General features: G+C 55.8%; 2 protein-coding genes across 3 annotated transcripts; both read right to left on the bottom strand.

The window, feature by feature from the left end:
- Nucleotides 1–3,439: 3,439 nt before the first annotated feature.
- On the bottom strand, nucleotides 3,440–21,064 carry LOC121156117 (collagen alpha-2(IV) chain-like). Its single transcript, XM_040979730.1, has 6 exons — nucleotides 20,868–21,064; nucleotides 19,533–20,102; nucleotides 14,829–15,369; nucleotides 9,949–10,040; nucleotides 5,231–5,428; nucleotides 3,440–4,165 (listed from the first exon to the last, which is right to left on the bottom strand). Exons 1-6 carry the CDS (start codon nucleotides 21,028–21,030, stop codon nucleotides 3,591–3,593), a joined length of 2,139 nt encoding a protein of 712 aa, XP_040835664.1. The 5' UTR covers nucleotides 21,031–21,064; the 3' UTR covers nucleotides 3,440–3,590.
- On the bottom strand, nucleotides 14,569–16,621 carry LOC121156016 (complement C1q subcomponent subunit C-like). 2 transcript variants are annotated; one of them, XM_040979503.1, is made up of 3 exons: nucleotides 16,436–16,621; nucleotides 16,052–16,250; nucleotides 14,569–15,369 (listed from the first exon to the last, which is right to left on the bottom strand). In XM_040979503.1, the coding sequence occupies exons 2-3, from the start codon at nucleotides 16,230–16,232 to the stop codon at nucleotides 14,813–14,815; spliced, it is 738 nt and encodes a 245-aa protein (XP_040835437.1). In that variant the 5' UTR covers nucleotides 16,233–16,250; nucleotides 16,436–16,621; the 3' UTR covers nucleotides 14,569–14,812. The 2 variants fall into 2 exon arrangements, with proteins under 2 accessions (XP_040835437.1, XP_040835438.1); XM_040979504.1 differs by having other exon boundaries at nucleotides 16,052–16,233.
- Nucleotides 21,065–22,094: the final 1,030 nt, after the last annotated feature.

Below are 22,094 nucleotides of genomic sequence, written 5' to 3'. Positions count from 1 at the left end.
GTGGATGCTGGGATCTCACATGGGGCTACTGGCTTAGAGGAACTTGGGCCTGCAGAGCTGACCCCTGCCTCAGCCCCCGCACTGGAAGTTGGTAGCCCACTCAGAGAGTGGGGAGGGCTGGGAAAAAGTGAGGGAGGAGCCTCACCTGCCCGTGCCCACTTCCGGCAGTCTTTCTGCTGGTGTCTGCTCCCCCCTGGTGGCAGTGAGCTGGGAGCTAGCCCAGCACGGTGAGCTTGTCTCTATCTCCTTGGGAATTTAGTCCAAAGACCTCAGCTTTGCCAGTGCTCCCATTCAGACAGGGTGCTTCTAGGAACTGACCACACCACAGGTGCCAAGGGCGTACCCCAGGACGTTATGGCTACATTCCTTTTTGTAAGGGGGTGAAATGGAAGATCAGAGGGCAGTCACTTGGCTGTGGCCACTAAGCTGGTCAGAGGCCCAGGCAGGACTTGAGCGTGAGGTCTATTTGACCCAAGAGCCAGGGAGCTTGACTGTGGCCCTGTCCAGCCCCTGGCATCGATTCTGGCTCCATCACATACTAGGCAAGTCACGTGACTGCTGTATCTTAGTGTTTCTGGCTCACAGGGAGGGGTCAGTTGGGTGATGGCAAAGAAGCCAGGCTGGAGTCAGGACTGTGGACTGCCTGTAAGCACAGGTTGGGCCCTTGGGAATTCAGTGGGCCTGGCTCCTTGGTGTGACTATTGGGCCCATAATGTCTCCTCTCTGATTCTCAGTGTTCTCCTCTGTAGAATGGGAGCCATTGGACAAAGGCAGTGACTCTGCAAGTGTGGTCTCCGAACCAGCAGCAGGAAAGGAAGCTTACAGTGAAATCTTTTGGCCTCACTGATGCTGGTTTAGACCACCTGCCTATCAGGCTCCTGTGACTGTAGGTAAGACCACCCACTAGGTGCTTCGCTCAACCCCTGGAGCTGCTGTTTGTTCTAATCTTGTTCCTCCTTGGCATCTGCTGATCGGGCCAACATGTACCTTGCTGCACACTGAACCAACCAGATTCCCAGTTCAAGTGTTAGATTCTGTGTCACTGGGGCTGTTGCTGTGGTGTAGCAAGGAAAGCTGCCACCTGTAGCATTGGCATTCTGTATGGGTGCCAGTTAGAGTCCTGGCTGCTCCACTTCCCTACCTGGGAAAGCTGTGGAAGATTACCCAAGTGTTTGGGCCCCTGCACCTATTGAGATGCTCAGAAGGAGCCCCTGGCTCCTGGATTTGGTCTGGCCCTGCCATCTGGAGAGACAGTGCACACATGAGTTTATTTATTAACTAAATAAATATATAAGTCTTAAAAAAAATCTGTGTTCTCTCCATAACAGACAGATGGGTCAAGGTGTCACCTTGGCCATCCACTTGCCTTAAAGGTGGCAAGGCCTGCTCTGCAGAGAGAGAGGCCCAAGAAAGAAGGGAGTCATGGCCCCCAGGTTGGAGTGCCCAGCTCCGGCTCCAGTGTCTGCTCTGGCGGGGCTATCCACCTGTTCCGGGGATGGCTATCTCTGAGCCCCTGTGTTCTTCTTGGTTCTTGTGACCTCATCCGACTCCCCAGAGAACACTAGGGGATAGCTCTGCTCACTGCAAAGCCATAGCACCGGTGAGGCATTTGGATCCCTACACTTGCTAGTAGGAGACATTCAGTTGCCGTGGGCAAGGCTGGCAGAGTCTAGGGTTTCTGACTGATCTGGAAGCTGGAGTGGGGTGGATGGGGAAGAAAGGGCACCTTGTAAGTGTCGACTGAGGAGCCTGGGGGAGATTGGGAGTCAACACCAGGGCTCATGGTCAAAGGCAGAGGAGCATCGATCCTGCAGGAGTGCCGACCCCTGATGGTAGTGGCCATGGCTGGCTCTGCCTGCGTGGGATTCTCTGCACCTACTGGGTGGGTACCTGTGGTCACGTCTGCCCCTGGGATGAAATGACCCCTGCCTAGACAGATCCAGCTGCAGAGGCTCAAGAGTGTGGTCCCCTGAGGCCTGCTGAGAGACTGGATGGCAATGGAGAAGCCTGCAGAAGTGGTCAGGGGATCATATGGCTAAGGTTTACCAAGAACACTGAGGCCAGCAGAGGCTGGTGCCAGGTCCAGCTGAGCATGGGTCAACTGTGTGGCCCTGGGTAAATCCCTTACTCTTTCTAATCCCCTCAGTTTGCTTATCCATATGAAGGGCCTCCTACGTGTACTTCTTAGAGGCTGCCTCTGGAATTCAAGCAGAAGATGTACAGGAACCCCAGTTGGCTGAGCTCCTTCTGTCGCCATCATGATGTTGCCATCATTGCTGGACAGATGTTTTGGGATGGCAGGGCTGAGCAGCAGACAGAACAGCCAAGCCTAGAGGAAAGATTTCAAACTTTGGCTGGAAAGTCTGGGGTTGGGATGCTCACCAATGCCAGACTGGGAGATGAAGCACAGGTAGCTATGTCCGTGAATGAAGGCCTGCGAGCTGGACCAGCCACAGGCAGGGGTGCCTTGGATCATGACTGGAGAGGGGCTTGGCTGGGGCAAGGATGCTCGTAGAAAGGGCTGAAGTGAGCAGGTGCAGACTGGACTTCCTCTTCCTGTGGTCTCCACCGATCTGGTAAGGACTCTTCATTGAGGGGCTGCTGTGCAGTCTGGACTCTGTCAGGGTTCAGAGATGAGCAAGGGACTCACAGCCTACCTAGGGGGATGGTGTGGATACGAATGGAAGGGCAGTTGTGGTTTGTGCATGCTCTACTAGGAATGAGGGAGAGTTGGGGTGGAGCATTGGAGGAGTCCAGTTTGGGTGAGGAGGTGTGGCCTGGGTGAGTTTCTGAGGCTGGTTAGGCTGGCGAAGTGGAAACTTGCAGGTGAGCGACCAGTGAGTAGACAGCCCTGCTGTAGGAAAGCAGGGGCAGGTTAGAGAAACATGGGCTGGGCTGTAGCCAATGGAAGCTGGGATGGAAGGTTGTTGAGCAGGGTAGTGGTGTGTCTTGTAACTGGATGATTCAGTAAGACCACAGGAGGGAGGGTGCATGGGGAGAATTGAAAGGGAAGGTCCCAGGGCCAGAGTCAGCTATGATCCCTTGCTGGGCTAATGTGAATTACAGATGCAAAGCCTCTTCCTGGACTGACCCAGGTCTATTGCTTTAGGTAGGCAGACTTGCCCTTAAATCCCAACTGTGGAACTCTACTCCCCAGCTCCTCAGCCGCCTGTTCTGAACTCCAGGTGCAATTCACCCTTTCTTGGGGAGGAAAGAATGAGAAAGGATCTAGCCCCATGCTTGGATGTGGTGGGCATTCCCATCCCCACCTCCCACTGGGTGGCTGGTGTAGGACAAAATGGAGTTTGACCACCTAATCACCTCTAATAACGTGGGTTTTCCACATTCAGAGATCAGCCATGCATCCATTCCTTGGGCAGTCCACTCATTCACTCGGTCGGCTCTCCTGAGCAGGTGCTGTTACCTAGGGCTGACTCTAGGCCGGGTCTCTTGGCCTTGAAGACTTTATTTACTCATTCACTCTGCTACATTCCCAGAGCTCTCCTGCATGCTCCCGAGGGGGAGGGGCCCATGCTGGGGGAAGGGGGCGCATCAGGTGGGATGGGGTGAGTATCAGCCCCGCTGCCGGGTTATACATCTGCATCTGGGAAGAGCAGGAACCCAGAGAAGATGCTATTGGCCCCCTCCATGGCCAGCAAGGAGTTCTTGTCATTGGTCTGCAGGTGGACGCTCTCACCCATTTCCAGCTTGAGGACCACGCCACCTGTGGTGACCTGGAAGGTGTTGACGGAGTAGTCACAGAAGGTAAGCACCTTCTGTGGCTTCTCCCGGCCCCGAAAGATGCCCACACACAGGTTCCCTCGTGAGGTGGCATGGTAGGTGAAGTAGTAGAGGCCGGGCACGGTACACGTGAACTTGCCACTCCGAGAATAATAGTTGCTGTTCTCATTGGTGATGATGTGCTCGAAGCGGACAGGAAGGTCCCGGCGCACCGGGATGGCGTTGGTCTTTAGTACTGAGAAGACGATCTTCTGTGTGGCTTTGTAGTCTCCCGATTCGCCCTTGGGGCCAGGGGCTCCGGGGGCTCCTGGGACACCTTTAGGGCCAACTGGTCCCTTGGGGCCCACTTTTCCTGGATTCCCGGGACTCCCTGGGTCTCCCTTCTCTCCAAACTCGCCGTGATCTCCAGCTAGTCCTGGAAGTCCTACAAATGTTGCAGGCACAAGAGAAAGGAGGTGGTCAGAATCTTTGGCGACAAAAGGAAGGGACCTGGGCTGTGCCCTTGGGCAGGGCTCTGCCCCTCTCTGGGCTTGAGTCTGCCACATGTTAGAAAGAGGAGACAGCGGCTAAAGAGTCAGCTTCCAGCCCAGCGTTCTGTACTGCTCCTTCATTTGCCAGGAACTGGGACTGATTGGCAGGGAGAGGAGTCAACATCCATGAGGAAGGTCCAAGGCCTCCTTCATCCCCAACTTGTACAGGCACAAGCCTGGAGCGGGGCTAATGAATGCTTGGCATGTGTGTTATCCCTCTCCACTCTGACACCCATGGCAGACATCCCTAATCCATCACAGTACGTGTGCATTTTTCGCTGCACCTGTAAAGTGAACTTCAGAATTCTCAACTCCACCACTCCATCCAGCCATTGGTTTGGCACAGCACAAAACAAAACAAACAACAACAACAACAAAACCCCTCTTTTCCAGAAGAGCGGCACTCAGGAGTGCCTGGGAACATGGCTCTGGACACACACACACTTGTGCATGTTCTGCCACGTGTGCTGTATCTAGTTGTGCCACCTTGATGCGATGAGTCGCATGCTCTGAGACTCGGCTTGTGTTTTGTGGGATTCGGAAGATGAAATGAGTTTAGTTGGGGAGAGTGGCTGGCTCCACAAATGAATAAACAGCGTTTTTCAGGCTCGCTGCTAGGGTGTCATTTGATAGGTGAGGAGGTAATGTTGAGAGGTGAAGCCAGACTGAGGAGTTGTATTCTAACCCATGATTGGGTGGTTTCCAAGGTGCTCTCGCGTGTTCTCCATCTCCCTCTCTCTTGTTAGACATTCATGTTCTAGCTACTGGGCTACCTTTCTGGACACTAGTTTTCCCATCTGTAAAATGGGAATAGGAAATCCCCACTGGCTTAGCAAAAAAAGGCTTAGCAAGCAAATGGGTTTGTGGGTTTTGCAATCTCACAGGCAGACAGCTGGGACTTGAGGTACATGAGATGGGGTCTGGGCCAGAGACTAATGTGTTTGTAAAACCCATCATACCTTTCTCTCCCTTTACCCCTGGGGTTCCAGGAGTGCCATCAGAGCCAGGTAATCCTGGGATGCCTGGGGTGCCAGGGATAGCTGGGTGCCCAGAGCAGCTGCTCTGTGCTTGTGAAGCGTCCAACAGACCGAGCAACAGCAGCAGTGCTGGGATGCTGCCCCTTGGGCTCTTCATTGCCGTGCTCGTTCTGCTGCCTCCTGTGGGGAAGAGATGTGGGAGGTCACCACCATGGTGACTCCTGTCATCCACCTGCCCATCTGCCCATCCATCACCCACTCTGCCCTCTCCATCCATCCATCCATCCATCCATCCATCCATCCATCCATCCATCCATCCATCCTTCCATCCATCCATCCATCCTTCCTTCCATCCATCCATCCATCCATCTGCCCATCCATCCATCCTTCCATCTGCCCATCCATCCATCCATCCATCCATCCATCTGCCCATCCATCCATCCTTCCATCTGCCCATCCATCCATCCATCTGCCCATCCATCCATCCATCCTTCCATCCTTCCATCCATCCATCACCCACTCTGCCCTCTCCATCCTTCCATCCTTCCATCCTTCCATCCTTCCATCTGCCCATCCATCCATCCATCCATCCATCCATCCTTCCATCCTTCCATCTGCCTATCCATGATCCATCCTTCCATCTGCCCATCCATCCATCCATCCTTCCATCTGCCCATCAATCCATCCATCCTTCCATCTGCCCATCCATCCATCCATCCATCCATCCTTCCATCTGCCTATCCATCCATCCATCCTTCCATCTGCCCATCCATCCTTCCATCCTTCCATCCTTCCATCTGCCCATCCATTCTTCCATCCATCCATCCTTCCATCCATCCTTTCATCCATCTGCCTATCCATCCATCCATCCATCCATCCATCCATCCATCCATCCATCCATCCTTCCATCCATCCATCCATCCATCCATCCATCCATCCATCCATCCATCCTTCCATCCATCTGCCCATCCTTCCATCCTTCCATCCATCCATCCTTCCATCCTTCCATCCATGTATGCATGCAGCCACCCAGCCACCTACTTGCTCACTGATTGTTTTCTCTTCCTCAGACCCTGAACGAGGTGCTGAGGACACAGTGATGCACAAGAATGATACACCCACTGCCTTCACAGTCCTGTCTGTGCCCCCAGGTGGGGGAGGGAGGGACAGAGAAAGAGGTCAACCCCTGAGGCACCAGCAGCGGCCACAGATTGAGTCTGGTGCTTGGAAGGGACGGGTGGGGGTGTTGCGGGAAGGGTCATGGGCTTGCGAAGGGGGGACTAGTCTCTTGGGAAGGCACTCCCATTCAAGAGGGGCTCCTCTCAGAGAAGAGGCGTTCAGGCTGTCATGTGAAGGTTCATTAGGGGTGGTGGGAGAGAGGTCCCAGGGTGGAGCAGAGGTTGGAGCAGTAGGGTCAGAGTTGGCAGAGGGAGGATCGCAAGGATGTAAATGAGATTGCAGGTGTAGGGGGCAGCAGCTCAGCTCAGGCCACCCGTGCCTCCTATGCAGAGGCCACTCCATGCCTATGGTTCTGAGAGGGCACCAAGGCTCCCAGAGGTCCAGTCACCTGCTCGGGGTGCAGAGGAAGGAACGTGATCCTCACCTGTTCTTCATTCCATTGAGGTAACATTCACATAACGTAAATGACCTGATTCAAGTGGGCATATCTGCCATCCTCGTAGCATTGTGGCCGCTGGCTCCTGGGTCTACTTCTAAGACAAGCTCATCATCTGCCAGTTAATGACCCTGGATACAAGACAGCTGCCTCCACGCCCCACCTCTGGCCTCTCATGCTCCTAGCTCACCAGTTCTGCATGTTTCCTACAAATGGGATCTTTTGGCTGGAGACCTTTGCTCTGATTTCTTTCATTGAGTGTTATGTTCCCAGGGTCACCCCTGTCAGTGCACACACCTGTCAGGACTTCCTGCACCTGTGCAGTGTCACTCCTCACAGACAGCCATTCTGGGTGCACTCACCTGTGCGCCACCGTGACTAGCGCTGCTAGGAACACGCACATGCAGATTTGAGCAGCTGTTCATAACTCCCTTGGGTGTACACCTAGGAGTGGAATTCCCAGTCTCACAGAAATTCTATGTTTACCTTTTTGAGACATTTCAGCTTTTTTTTTAAAAAAAAATATTTTATTTTTACTGGAAAGTCAGATATACAGAAAGGAGGAGAGGCAGAGAGAAACATCTTCCGTCCGATGAGTCACTCCCCAAGTGACCGCAACGGCCAGTGCTATGCCGATCTGGAGCCAGGATCCAGGAACTTCTTCCAGGTCTCCCACACAGGTGCAGGGTCCCAAGACTTTGGGCCATCCTCAACTGCTTTCCCAGGCCACAAGCAGGGAGCTGTATGGGAAGCGGAGCTGCTGGGATTAGAACCAGCACCTATATGGGATCCTGGTGTGTTCAAAGCAAGGACTTCAGCTGCTAGACCATGCCACCAGGCCCATTTCAGCCTATTTTTTAAAAAAAAAAAGTTATTTGAGACCCAGAAAGCTACACACACATCTGTGACTGGTGGTAAAGGCAGAGCCACAGGGCACAGGGCCTTTCCCCAGCAGGACAGCCCCTGGGTCCCACAGCTGTCCTGGAGCCAAGGCACATGAACCAACCTGAAAGAGTGACAGAAAGAGACAGAGAGAGAGAGAGAGATAGGGAGAGGAGAGAGAGGGAGACAGAGAGAGAGAGACAGGGAGAGACTGCCCATCGCTGGTTCATGCTTCAAATGTCCATGGCAGCTAGGGCTGGGCCGGACCAAAGCCAGGAACCAGGAACGCCGTCTGAGTCTCCCATGTGGGTGGCAGGGACCCCCGCTCATGCCCTGAGCATATGGGTCATTCTCTGTGGCCTTTGCAGAAACATTAGCAGGAAGGGATGCTGGTGTTGCACATGCTTGCTTAACTCATTGTGCCACAGTAAGTTTCCATTTTAGGAGTAAGATATATCCTGGTCTCTGTGGGCTGAGTGGTAAAGTGGGAAGGCTCCCTGGAGGAGGAAGGCTTTGACCAGTGTCCTGCAGCTGGGGAAAGTTGGCTCAGGGCCAAGGTGAGAAAGGGCCACCTCTGCAGGCCCCAAGGCTGAGATGGCACAAGCCATGGACAGAGGTGGCCTTGATGGAGACATCCCCGAAGAGACTGGGGGTGAACATTTGGCCTTGCAGTTGTTAGGGTATCCACACCCTACATTGGAGTTCATGGCTCTGGTTCCCTGACTCCAGCTTCTTGTCCATGCCGACCCCAGGAGGCAGCAGTGATGGGTCCGGTAACTGGGTTACTGCCACCCAGGTGGGGGACATGCCTGGAGACCATTGTGAATATTTGGGGAGGGGGTGACCCAGAAGTAAAAGCTGTGTGTATGTTTGTATAGGAAAAGTCATTTCTGTTCAGCTTCAGTTTACCTGCCTATAAAATGGGCATAATAGAAATCTTGGGCCTAACATGGTGACCTAACGACTAAAGTCCTTGCCTTGCACACACTGGGATTCCATAAGGACTCCAGTTTGTATCCTGGTGGCCCCACTTCCCATCCATCTCCCTGTTTCATGACCCAAAGCCTTGGGACCCTGTACCCACATGGGAGACCTGGAAGAGGCTTCTGGCTCTTGGCTTCAGCTCCAGCTGTTGTGGCCACTGGGGAGTGAATCAGCAGATGGAAAATCTTCCTCTTTGTCTCTCCTCCTCTCTGTATATCTGACTTTCCAATAAAAATAACTTAAATATATATATATATAAAAGATAAAATAAAAGAAATCTCTCTCTGGAAGGGTGGAGCCTGGTGAGCTGGAGAAGTATAAGGGTCCTCAGGTTTTCTCCATCAGCCAAGAGCCCATGATTTTGGGAGCAGGAGAGAAGATGCCAGGAGAGAGAGGAAGGGAGCCGGCCCAGCGAGGGCCTCGCTCAGCCGGCAGTGGCCCCGGGCTGCGGAGCTCTGGCCAGTGGGGCGTTGGACATAGTCTTGGTGCATCAGACTCCCTGGGGGAAGCTGCAGACCGGGGTGGGGAAGTTGGGGATATCCTGATTCTTGTCCATTTCAGCATCCTTACAACTCACCTGACCTGGCCCCACCAGCCCAGCCAGTGGCGACCCTTCCACCTCTTCCTGGTCCATTGTTGGAGTCTGGCTGAGGTGACCTTGGACTCTGCCTATGCTGCTACATGAATGCATGGCCTCAGCCAATGCCTCACCTCTCACGGCCTCCCTGGCCGAGGTGCTGTCAGGACGATGGAACATAGCAGCCCCAGCGGGACAGCCCCTTGGCCACTTCTCTCCAGGACACCCAACCAGCACCTCTCAGCTCAGCTGCTCACCAAGCTGTCTGCTTGCCAGGACCATGCTGAGCTTTCTAAGCACCGTGCTGATGAATGACAGCAGCCAGGTGCTGGCAAGGAGGGCTGGCCACCTGGAGTCACGGGCGTAGTTGAGCAGGGTGCACGTTTGGCTATGGGAGATCCAGTTTTCCGGACTGGCAGCAGCCCAGGATGGTTTCCTCAAAGGGGGTTTCAAGTGACAGAGTCAGCATATGAAAGCATAGAGTCCAGGACCCCAGAACCCTCTGCCGGAGTCTCTACTCACCTGCTTGCCAAGGTTCACCCCACTCTGCTCGGTTAAACACACAAGGCTGGTCCCAGAGTGGGTGCCTTGGCCCACACACTGGGTGTCACGACCTCCCTGCCACACTAGCCCCCTCCTCACCTGGGGACTGGGTGTCCTTTGAGGCCGCTGGGCTGGGCAGCAGTGGAACCAGGAGCTCAGAGCCCGCTGCTCTTTGCTCCAAAGCGGAAGCTCTGTGTCCCGGGAACAGGAAGGGCTTTCCCCCGACTGCCCCCTCCTGTGGACCCCCCACTTCCCATCTCTTGACTCTCTCCCCACCCTGTTGTCCTCAGGCAGTTTCAGATCCCATTTCTGCCTTCTGGAGGGGTTTACTGTAACTGGGGCTAGGGGATGGCCAATTGGGTTTCGCCGACTCAGCAGCTGTGGGGTACACAGGCTGTGCAAGGGGGCTGGGCTGTATCTTGTGTTTGCGGCCTTGTAATCTGGCACTGGGGCCAGGGGACACCCAGCAGGAGGTGATGTGGGGACCCTTGAGCTCTACTTGCTGGCCAAATGCTCTCAGCCAAAGGCAACCCAGGGAAGCCCGGTTTTCTCTGCCATGTGCTGCGGCCACTATTCCACCTGCTGAACAATTCTCACTGACCACTGGGAGGAGCATGGAAGGACTGATGGAGGGGAAGGGGCATGTGGGGGAAGTGGGGATGTCGGGCTTGTGTTCATCTTCAGCATTGCCTCATGGTCCAGGTGCCCCCTTTCTGGGCTCATCTCTGCCGTCCCTCCAACCTCGCATTCTGCACCTCTGCGCTTTCCCCCGCACTCCGAAATAACCTAATAATGCATTTTAAATGTGCTCATTATTTATTTATGGCCTTGCCTCTGTCTCAAGCTGGGCTGGAGGCTGTGATAATATGAAGCATAGTTGGGGGCCTGTTGCTTGCTGATCCCGGAATGACACCAGCTTAGGGCACGAGAGGGCTTGGAGGAGACCCCACCCAGCCTCCTCATTCTGCATGTGGGGAAACTGAGTTCCAGAGAGGACAGTCTCCATCCTTACACAGGCAGCGCTGTTATAAGACAGGCCCTGGAAGTGGAGCAGGAAGACAGTAAGCCATGGCTCTGGTCCCTGCTGTGCCCTTTCTCCTGGGGTCATTGGTGTTCAACATTAGATGACATCCTAAGCTTTATGCTGCTGTGTTAAGCATCGCAAAAAATAAATAAATAAAAAGCCATTGCCAGGGCTCACACTTATGTAGGTGGCAGGTTCAGTGGTGACATCCCAGGCAGCAGGGTGGCAGCCCTCTGCAATTGAAGGTAGTGAGACTCCCTTCTCGGAGGCATCCCAGGGACAGCCGCCACCAAGCACCAGAAACTGCGTATACGGGAGGTGTGTTTGGAGATGAAAAAAAAAAAAGTCGCTGGCTTGTGGATGCTGACACGTGGAAATCTAGCACTAACTGCATGAAATGAAAGGGGAGGAAAGGAAGCTGGATAAAATCAACAGGGCTCTGGGCTCGACCCCCTGTAAGCCCCAAAGGAGCCAGGCGGGCTGAGGGGAAGAGGGAAAAGAAGGGAAAGGGGAGCGGGAACTTGGTGGGCTGCAGGTGCAGGGTCCCATCTGAGGGTCTGGGTGTGGTCTATAATTCCTTGATGGCAGGAAGCACTTGGGAAAGCTGGCTTTCATTAGGGTGGAAGCAGCAAGGCTAAGGACAAGACCCAGCAGAGAGCGGATCAGGTTTGAGCTTTGGAATGGACCACTTCCAAGCTTGAACCCAGCCATGTGACTTTGTTGTTGTTGCTGTTGTTTAAAGATTTATTTATTTTTTATTGGACAGGCATATATACGGAGAGGAGAGACAGAGAGGAAGATCTTCTGTTCTATGGTTCACTCCCCAAGTGGCCGCAATGGCTGGAACTGAGCCAGTTCGAAGGTAGGAGCCTCCTCTGGGTCTCCCACGCAGGTGCAGGGTCCCAAAGTCTTGGGCCATCATCGACTGCATTCTCAGGCTACAGGCAGGGAGCTAGATGGGAAGCAGGGCCACCGGGATTTAGAACGGCGCCCATATGGGATCCCAGTGCGTTCAAGGTGAGGACCTTAACCGCTATGCTATCACACTGGGCCCCATGTAACTTTTTAACTGCCTGGCTACAGGCACAGGGGCTGGCTTCAGCCTCCTTGGGCTTGAGCACTGGTCTCCTGGGGCTCCTGGGGAGTTAGTGAGGTCAGTCTGCAGGTGAGGGCCCCATTAGGTGGCCAGCCTCTGGGGGGCACCCAATGTAAACATAGAACCTGTCTTATGTGCAGGAAGGGATTTGGTGGAGCCTGGCCTTCTTGGGCCCATGTTGGGTCCTGGGGAGACCTGGACATGGGCATCAGGAGCTGGGGGTTGTGTTCCTGGGCCTTGACCCTTGAATGGCAGGTGCTGATTTCTGGGCCTGTGGCCCACAGAGTGGATAAGCCCTGCAGAGGGTAGGGGAAGCCTCTGCCTTTATGCAGCCTGGGGGAAGCTGTCCTGGCTCCCGTGCCCTCTCTGCCTCCCTCCACCTGCGGCACAACAGTGAAGTGGGCATTTTCAAAGGTCTGCCTCTCCTGACAAAGACAGGCAGATAAGGAGACAATGGTGGGAAACAAAACCAGCCCGGAAACTCTTGCTTACCAAGCATGAATTCTACCGTGACTCTGGCCTACACGAGCACAGTATTGATTTGTGAGCCAAAGACAAACGAGAGAAGTCGGAGCACCTGTGGCCTTGCTGGGCCAGTGGACAGGTGGCTGGGTGGCCAACGGAGGGGGAGCTGTGAAGGCCCGGCACCTGGGCACAGTGAGGCCGGCTGCGGCCCCTGCTTCTTGCCACCTGCTCCATCTCTTTCTGCCTGTTGCCCTCATGCATGTATCTTGTGGCCCACCGTGGGCATCAGAGGGGCCCTGACCATGAGAATGCATTGGCCAGACCTGCTGTTCTGGCAGCACACCTCTGCCTGCCACGGCCTCCGGGAGCTTTCTGGGGCCTCAAGGACTATGCTGAAATGCCAGTCAGGTGGGCCAGCTGCTCCTGGACCTAAGTGTGCCTCAGATTCCCCCAGTTCTGTTGCGTGCCCTTCAGGTCTGCCCGGGAGAGTCTTTTTTTTTTTTTTTAATCTTTTAGTAGTTAAGCCAGCACACAGGGGCCTGGTCAGGTGCTAGATCCATAGCAGCTGAGTCCAACCACCAACAGCCTCAAAGCCAACAACACCTGGAGGTTTGTGGGCAGCAGTGACTTTAAGATTTATTTATTTTTTTTTTATTATTTTTTTATTGGAAAGGCAGATATACAGAGAGGAGAGACAGAGAGGAAGATCTTCCGTCCGATGATTCACTCCCCAAGTGAGCGCAACGGGCCGATACTATGCCGATCCGAAGCCAGGAGCCTCTTCCAGGTCTCCCACACGGGTGCAGGTTCCCAAAGCTTTGGGCTGTCCTCGACTGCTTTCCCAGGCCACAGGCAGGGAGCTGGAAGGGAAGCGGGGCTGCCGGGATTAGAACCGGCGCCCATATGGGATCCCGGGCGTGCAAGGCGAGGACCTTTAACCACTTGCGCCACCGCGCCGGGCCCGGGCAGCAGTGACTTTAGACAAACTCCCGGAGCCCCCAGTTTGCAAGTCAGATATGTGAGCGCCCTTTCTCTCTCACAGTCATCCACCCACACCCATCTCACAGGACACTGTTATGAATACTAGAAGAGTTCATATGTGTAAAGCACTGGGGCTGCTACGGTGGCATGCAGGCTAATCCTCTGCCTGTGGTGCTGGCATCCTACGTGGGTGCCTGTTTGTGTCCTAAATGCTCTACTTCCAATTTAACTCCTTGCTTATGGCCTGGGAAAGTAGCAGAGAATGGTGGAGGCTTTGGGCCCACACACTCACCTGGGAGCCCAGCAAGAAGCTCTTGACCTCCAGCTTTGGATTGGTTGAGTTCTGGCCATTGTGGCCATTTGGGGAATGAATGAGCAGATAGAGGACCTGCTTCTCTTCTCTCTGTACAAAAAATTTACCTTTCAAATAATAATAAGAAAAAATAGCGTATAGTAAGTGCTCAATAAGTGTTAGCTATTGTGACTTTTTAAAAAAGATCTATTTTGAAAGGCAGAGAGAGAGAGAGAGATTAATCTACCATCTTCCAATTTCATTGTGCAAATTGCCACGAGAGCCAGGGTTTGTTCAAGGTGAATCCAGGAACTCCAGTTCCATCCGGGTCACCCGTGTGCTTGGGATGACCCACGCACGCAGGCCATCCTTGCTGCTTTCCCAGGTGCATTAGCACGGAGCTGGATTGGAAGTGGAGCAACTGGGACTTGAACCAGCGCCCATGTGGGATACCTGTGGTAACACCCTAATCTGCTCTGCCATGACACCATCGGCCACTGTTAGGATTTTCATTCACCCATTCATGCTTTTAGCTCTTCCTTTACCCACATAAGCATCCATGAACCCAATTCACTCATTCGTTCAGACCATGACGCCCATGCTATATCTTGCTGAGTCCAAGCTGCTCCCCAAATTCAGCAGGGCCTGGAGACCACATGCACACCTGCCAACCAGCAAGCTTAGTGCTGCTAGGGACCACAGTGCCTCTCCTGCAGAGGGGCCTGGCAGCCAGTTCCGTTGGGACTGCTGGGAGCCAGGCTCTCCTGAGCACCAGTGAGATGTCCCACGTCCAGCCTGACACCAAGCTGAAGCTGCTACATTCAAGGAATGGACAGTGAGGAACTCGAGCCGGGCATATTCACTGATTTATTTATTCATCTGTATTTCTCCGCATTTCTTTCAATACGCACCCCGCCACCCCCAAAAAATCCAGTGAGGTTTCCAGCAGGTATTAGGTACAAGGAGTAACTTCTGAAGCTGCACAGAGAAGGGAGAGAATTTGTGGACCAATGGATCAAGACAGGCTTCCTGGAGGAGGAGTCCATCAGGTAGGGACAAAGACTTGTTCAGGGATGCAGACAGGGACATCTGTGGACTGTGCCCCCTAGTCGGGGAAGAGCAGGAAGCCAGAGAAGACGCTGTCGGAGCCCTCGGTGCCCACCATGCCATTGTAGTCGTTGACGGCCAACCACACCTCGTCGTCCACCTGCAGCCGCAGGGACACCCCGCCCGAGCTGACCTGCTTGGTATTGGACATGTGGTCGCAAAAGGCGGTCACCCTGTTCCCGTTGTGGTAGAGCTGAACGCACAGGTTGGCTGTGTTTGAGGTGTGGTAGACGAAGTAGTAGAGGCCGGGCACTTTGCAGGTGAACTTGCCAGTACTTGTGTCGTAATCCCCTTGAGGGTTGGTGATGACCGTGTTGAACTTGACCAGGCTATTGGGCGTTGGGTACTCGGCAGTCTGCCGAGTGACCGTGAACACTGACTGGTGCTTTTGCTTGTACCTGCCCTCCACACCTGGCTCTCCTGGAGGGCCCCTGCGCCCAGGCTCCCCCGGAATCCCAGAGGCTCCCATGGGGCCATTCTTCCCTGGATGGCCGGGTGTGCCTGGTTCGCCTTTCTGACCCTTGGGTCCTCGGGTCCCTGGGATAGCTGGGATTCCTAGGCAAAGAGAAAGCAGGAGTGAAGTGACAGGGCAAGGGACGGGCAAGGGCAGTACTAGGGTGTCTTTCTCGGGCTGACTAGCCAGGTGTGGTCTCTAGAAGTTTCTTCCCATATGGACCATCTGCCTGGCAGCTGTGTGTGTGAGCAAGATATAGCCCAAGGAGAGAGAAGACTTGCTTCCCCTGGACTTGACCTCTGACCTTGGTTACATTTCCATAGCCCCCTTTGCCTCTCGGCCTGTTTCCACATTTGTCATGGAGGATGTGGGGTGAGTCAGCAGAGCCCAGTGGGGTCTCCAGAACATGCTGGAGAAATCAGAGTCAGATGGGATGGCTCCTCCCTTCAGGTCATGAGGCTGTCCACCCTGTGGGCTAAATGTAAACAGAGACCCTTACAGGTTGGCAAAGGCTTCCTCCTGGGCAGGGCTTCCCGGTAGCTGCTCAGCCAGCTCCCTGGCACGGAGGAGGAAAAGGAGAGGCCGCGAGACAAAGCTCCAGGGCAGCCCGGTGCCTGGGCTCTGAGGGTAGAGGATGTGGATGGCCATGGAGTGGCCTCGGTCCTGGAGCAGCAGGGGCAGGAGGTGGTGGGCTTCCTGCTTGCAACTCCTGAGTCCTGGCCCCCTAACCAGCCCAGTCAGATGCTCTGCCCCTGCCCCGCCACTCCGGATGGGCAGACTCACCTGGCTCACCCTTGGGTCCTGGCAGCCCATCATGCCCATCCCTTCCTGGAGTCCCAGGCAGGCCTGGCATTCCAGGGATTCCATAGCAGCTTGTGCTGGCCTGGCTTCCAAGTGGTAGGGCCAGCAGGAGGAGCAGCAGGTGTATCCGATGCAGGGGCTGGAAGGCGGGGCTCACATCCATCCTGTGAAGGAAGCGGGCCTGGGTCGGGGGGGATGTGCAGAACTGGCCCACTCAGCCCCATGTCCCAGCCATCCTTCTTGGTCCTGGGACCCACCCCTTTACCCCAACCCCACACCCTTGACACCCATCAGCCAAGCTGTCCCTGGTGTCATGTTTCAGGAAGGTGATATCGGCTGTCCCATGGGCAAGGGTGCCATCCTCACCTGGGTGGGGGACTTCGGTCTGGCCCTCCGATCTGCGAGAGGCCCTTCAATCTGCGAGCCCTTTCCGAGGCATGCCAACACTGTGTTGGGGCGGCCTGAGCCAGGACGGCCCAGGGCGGGGCTGGACAGCCCCCTCCTCTCTGCACCACAGCCTACATCCCCTTTCTCATCAGTTTTCCTGAGTCCACATTTCCTTCTGGGTGCTGAGCCAGACTGACCCCAGCAACATCCTGTCCCCCTCCCTACCCCCGCCTGTCCAGAGGGTCGGAAATGAGGAAATGGCCACTGCCAGCATCTGGTTAAGAGTGCTTGTGTGCCTACATGTACAATCACGCATGTGTGATTACATGTGTGTGTGAGTGTGTGAGTGAGCGTAAGCCACCAGACTACAGAGGCCCCCAAAAGCAGGCTCTACCTGTCACCTTGTGGGGTGCTAAGTTGACTGTGGCTCAGTTGCTATACCACATTAACCCGTGGCAAGACAGAAAATTGAGACTCAGGGAGATGTGAACCCTGGTTTGCCTGGTTTCTTGGAGTTCTAAGTCTCACCCTGAGAACCCTCTGTTCTGCTGTTGCTCCAGAAGCCAGGCCTCCCACGCACCTGCTAAGGACAGGACTTAGTCTAGAAGCATCCGTGTTCCATTCTGGCTGCTGCACTCAGAGGTGGGAGTCCAGAAGAGCCAGCAGCCTTGGGCTTCCCTTGCAGCCCTGCCACTCCCTTGTCTCAAGGCCTTGAGCAAATCACAGGATCTCTGGGCCCCATTCGGCCCTGGAGGTGTGGCAGGGTGTGAGCGTGGACGCCTCTGTCACCCCTGGAAAGCTCAGCTATCCTGTCATCACTGCCTTCCCCAGCTGGACCTGGGGAACCGTCCCACAACCTGGGCTTCTGCTCCCGGAGCTCATTGTGGATGGTGAGGGGTTGCCAGTCAGGGGCAGGCTGGTAGAACTGGAAGATCCTCTCCGCTTCTCCCTCCTGTCATGGGAGGTTCCTGGGAGAAGAGGTTCTGACCCCTGCCCCATCCCTGTCCCTCTGTGTGACTCTCAGGCAGTGATTCCATGGCCTTGACTTTGAACTTTTGTTCCTCCTCCTTACCACCTGGGGCAGTGTGTGTTATAGGCGTGAGCAGGATGCCAGCACCCAGCAGCTGCCCTGCTGAGTGGCGTTCCCGTCTGTCCAGTGGTGTGGGGGTCGCAGAGTGTCCAGCGAGGTCCCACTGGGTGAGCGGAAGCCAGGGGACAGAGAAGACAGGACCAGAAGCATGTTACATGGGCAGGGGCACTAAACTGTGATGCCAGCCCCCATCCTCCGCATACAAGCCCTCTGCGCCGGGGCCTAGCTTATCCAGCAGGTGGCAGTCTCAGCCCATGCTCAGCGGTCCCAGCCAAAGCAGCCCAGCCCGGAAAGGCGGCCTGACCCCTCCTGCACCAGCGCCTCCCTAGTTCCACCCCAAAGCAAGGAAGCTGTACCTGGCACACACAGCTCAAGGTGTGTGTGTGTGTGTGTGTGTGTGTGTGTGTGTGTGTGTGTGTGTGTGTGTGTGTGTGTGTGTGTTTTGGGGGCACTTCAGAGGGTTTGTGGATCTTCTCTGGGTGTCTGGGGCTGTGAGTGCTCAGCAGCTTGGGCACCCCTGGTGTGTGTGGAAGGTGGGGACGGGGGCATCGCCAGTGTGTCTCTCTGAGGGGTGCCTGTCTTGAACCCAGAGAGGCATCGCTGTGTCACATGTTGGTGGGCAGGTAGGGGCACATGCATCCCAAGGGAGGTATAGATGTGCAAGTGTGTGTGACAGTGGTGTGTGTGTGGCCATGATGAGTGTGTCTGTGGAATTATGTGTACAGTGCACATATGTGTGTATGACTGATACGTGTATATGTTTGATTATGCATGTATGGACGCGTGTGAGACTGTGGTGTACATATGCCTGATATGCACATGGGTGCCTGGGTGTATGTGTGGCTGTGATATTTGTGTGTGATGTGTGCATGTACGCCATCACATATATGTGATATTTATGTGTGTGCACTTATGTGCATGTGCACACAGCACACTGGTACAAGCAGGTTCTTTTGACCAGAGACAAAGGACATTAGACTGTGTCACTGCTGACCTCCTGGCCTCCCCGCGGCTCCCCGGCCCAGGCACATGTGTGGGAGCAGGTTCCTTCTGAGCAGCTGCCTAAGGGGACTAGCAGGACCCCAGGAATGCACCGTGGGGGGTTCCAGATGCCCAAGTGCCCAGCAGGCGATGCAAGCAGCAGCCATGGCCTCCCTGTCTGCTGGGCAGTACGCGGAGACTAAGCTTCAGGGATGGCTGCCAGTGCCCTTGTCCTGCTGTGCTTTCTTTCGGATTCCTGCCCGCGTCTTCCTGGTACAGGGCAGCAGACACATGGGGTGGGGGAAGTCACAAATGCAGCCGTAGAGGCAGGTGGCCAGCAGGGCAGTGTTTAAACACAAGTGTGACCGTCCGTGGGCAGGCTGGGTTCCTGTTCCAGCTCCTGCCTGTGGATACCTGGGCCGGTGCAGTTTCACTGTCCGTGAGATAGGGGGTGCCACTGTCAACAGGAAGCAGAGTAGTCGCTGGAACTCCTGGGAGCCAGCACCTGCTCCCAGGCTCTACTGGAAGGCCACCAGCTCCTCCCAACCACCCTCCCAGGGATGAGCTGCTGTTGGTCCCATTTTACAGAGAAGGAAATTGAGACCACATAATGGCGGACATGAAGTAAGAGGCACGCGAGTGACAACTAGAAAGGGGATGGTGCCAGGGTCTGAACCTGCAGAACCCAGCTAGGGAGAGCCTAGGACAGGGCTGCCTCCTGCTCGCTCTGGTGTCTTGCTCACCCTTGAGCGCCCCTTCTTCATCTGCCCTCCCCCGGCGGGGAGCCAGTGAAGCCAGCACAAGCAGGTAGAGAGGCATTTATTTTGGGGGAGGGGCTGAGATACGGCTGAGAGCAGGTGGAGGGGCAGCGAGTCTCTGAGTCGGGTCTCGTTTCTGGCTGCTCATCCAACAGCACCCACCCACCCCTTCCTCATTCCACAGAATAGAGCGTGGAGGCTAGAAGGGGCCATGAGCAGCGGGGTGACACAGCTGGGGCAGTTCAGCTAGATGGAAAGATGAGGAAGCCGCTGAAGACGCTGTCGGCCTCATTGCCCTGGTAGATGCGGCCCTTGGTGGGGTCCTTCTCGATCCACACCTGGTCCCCTTTCTGCAGCTGCAGCACAGTGCCCCCCGACAGCACCTGGAAGAGCCCCCTGCTGTTGCTATCGCAGAAGCCCACGGAGCGGCGCGCCTGCGACCTGGAGGAGGAGACGATGAACAGGCAGAGGTCCCACTTGGACACCACCTGGAAGGTGAAGTAGTAGAAGCCGGGCACGTTGCACACGAAGTGGCCTGAGTGGTTCTGGTACCGCTCTTCCTGGTTGGTGATGATGGTGTCGAAGATGACCACGTTGCCGCCCGTCGGCGGGTTTCGCCTCACTGCCGAGAAGGCCGGCCGCGGCTGGTCCCTGATGTTGCCCGGATTGCCCTTGGTGCCTTTGGGTCCCGGGCTGCCACGGTCCCCTACTGGGCCACTGGGTCCTGGGAAGCCCACCTTGCCAGGGCTGCCAGGGGGGCCTGGTTCCCCAGGGTCTCCTTTTAGGCCTCGGATGCCCGTGCGCATACCAGGGGCCCCTGTGGGGAGAAAGGGCCGGAAGACCGAGAGTGAGAGTCTAGCACTGGCCAGTCCTTGGAGACAGGACTGGGAGTCCAGCGTGGTGGTGGGCAGGGCAGACCTAGATTCGGATTAGCTGTGTGACCTTAGATAAGTGTCCCAACTTCTCTGAGCCTCGACTGAAAAATGGAGAGCAGCAGCACGTGGGGGAATGGGATGCCCTGTTGACTTGATGGTGTCCTGCTGGCGGCTGTGCCTCCACACTCTCGCAGGCTGGAGACTCCCCTCCCCCTGCCCAGGCTTGGGGGTCTGCCTGGCCTTCTGGTCTGCTTGGGGGTCACATGAAACTTTCTTTCCCACCCTGGGACTTCCTCCCTTTTCCATCTTCCTCAGCACTTTTTCTCTAGAAAGTTCCTGAGGCTTGGAGAGGGAAGCAGGGACAGAACTAGGAGTGCGGGTGCCTCTTTCTATACTGGGCAGGGCTGTCTTTCTACTTTACAGCTGAGGCAACTGAGGTACAGAGAGGGCCAGTCACTTGCTCAAGGCCACACAGCAAAGTTCCTGGAACCCAAGCCTTCTAGTCATGGACCAGGGACCCAAGACCTTCACGACTAGAAACAACCCATTTTCTGGAGGAGGAAGGTGAGGCTGAGGAAAGAGGATCCAGGCAGTAAGTGGGGGGGGACTGATTAGGACTCCTGGGGCCAAGTACCAACTGGAGGGGCTTTTGCCTCCCCACTCCCCAACCCAGGCTGTAGAGCTGTGCCCAGAGCAAGGCTACTCACCAGGCGCCCCTCTCTCGCCCTTGAGGCCAGGCCGTCCCGGTCGGCCAGGTATCCCTGGGACCCCATCCCTGCCGCTGGGGGCTTGGCACACGTCCTGGGTCACCCCAGAGGCCAGACATGTGGCCAGCACACAGACCACCAGCCAGCTCCATGAGATCTCCATGCTGCCAGCCCTGTGGAGACATGGACGGTGCCTGGGCAGGCGGGACGCAGCCCACTGATGCTCATGAACAGCAGAGACGTGATGAAGGGTACGTCTCTGTGCCCCATGCACACATTCACCAGCAAGCTCCAGGGCCCCACACTTCCCCCCTAGAACCACGGCAGTATACTGAGACCCGCAGCAGCCTGAGCCCAACCACACGGTCAGACCCAACCTCTCCCCACACAGCCCTGTCCACCAGTTCCAAACCCACTACGGTATCTGGATACACAGACCAAGAGCCAAGCGCTGGCTTCCCTCCTTCGCAGGGATGCAAACATTCATACACTCCCATGGTTGATAGATTTCATTGAACAAATATTTATCGAGTGCTGGCTCCTTATTTAACTAACACTCTCTCTCCCAGATGGCAGAGCTGTACAGACACACACATGTGACACCTGTACCTGGTCATCATTCTGCGTATCACCTGGGGTGCGCTGTGTCCGACAGCCCCCTCCCTGGCTCTGGTACCCAGAGTCTGCTCCTGACTCCTTGGGCTTTGGGGGGCCAGGACCCAGAAACTGTAGACCTGCCTCACTCCCCATCTTCTGCAAGTCTGGCCCAGGAGGCTAATGTCCCCTCTGCTCACCCTGATCCCAGTGCTGGTGGGGCCCACAGCTGGCCAGCCTCAGCCCCTGCCTGTCCGCCTTCGCGATGGCAGGGTAGGGGGGTCTGGCTACTTGGAACTCCCTGACTTCCTTGGCTCCCCGGCCCCTCCCTCTTGTGCTCTGGCCTCACCTGCTTCAGGTTGACTGCTCCCGGCTGGAGGCTCCTGCCCTCTGCCCAGGGGCCCTGGGGTGATGGTCAGCAGGAGTGGCGCTGGAAAGCAGCCAAGTTTCACATCCCTCCCCGCTTCCCCTTCTCCGGAGCTTCCCCAGGGGCCAGAGCTCGCCAGCGACATTTTGAGCAGATGTCAGCAAGACCAGATGCTGGCTGTCCCGCCGCAGCCCCAGCTGGTGTGGGGGCAGGGCGGGCATGGAGAAGCGGGGAACAGGGGCGACTTTCCAGACTTGGTCACCTGC

The sequence above is a fragment of the Ochotona curzoniae genome, unplaced genomic scaffold, assembly GCF_017591425.1.
Source record: "Ochotona curzoniae isolate NIBS_2020 unplaced genomic scaffold, NIBS_Ocur_1.0 contig_3255, whole genome shotgun sequence".
Classification (NCBI taxonomy): Eukaryota; Metazoa; Chordata; class Mammalia; order Lagomorpha; family Ochotonidae; genus Ochotona; species Ochotona curzoniae.
The sequence above is the reverse complement of the archived record's forward strand: the minus strand, read 5'-3'. Positions and strand labels throughout refer to the sequence as shown.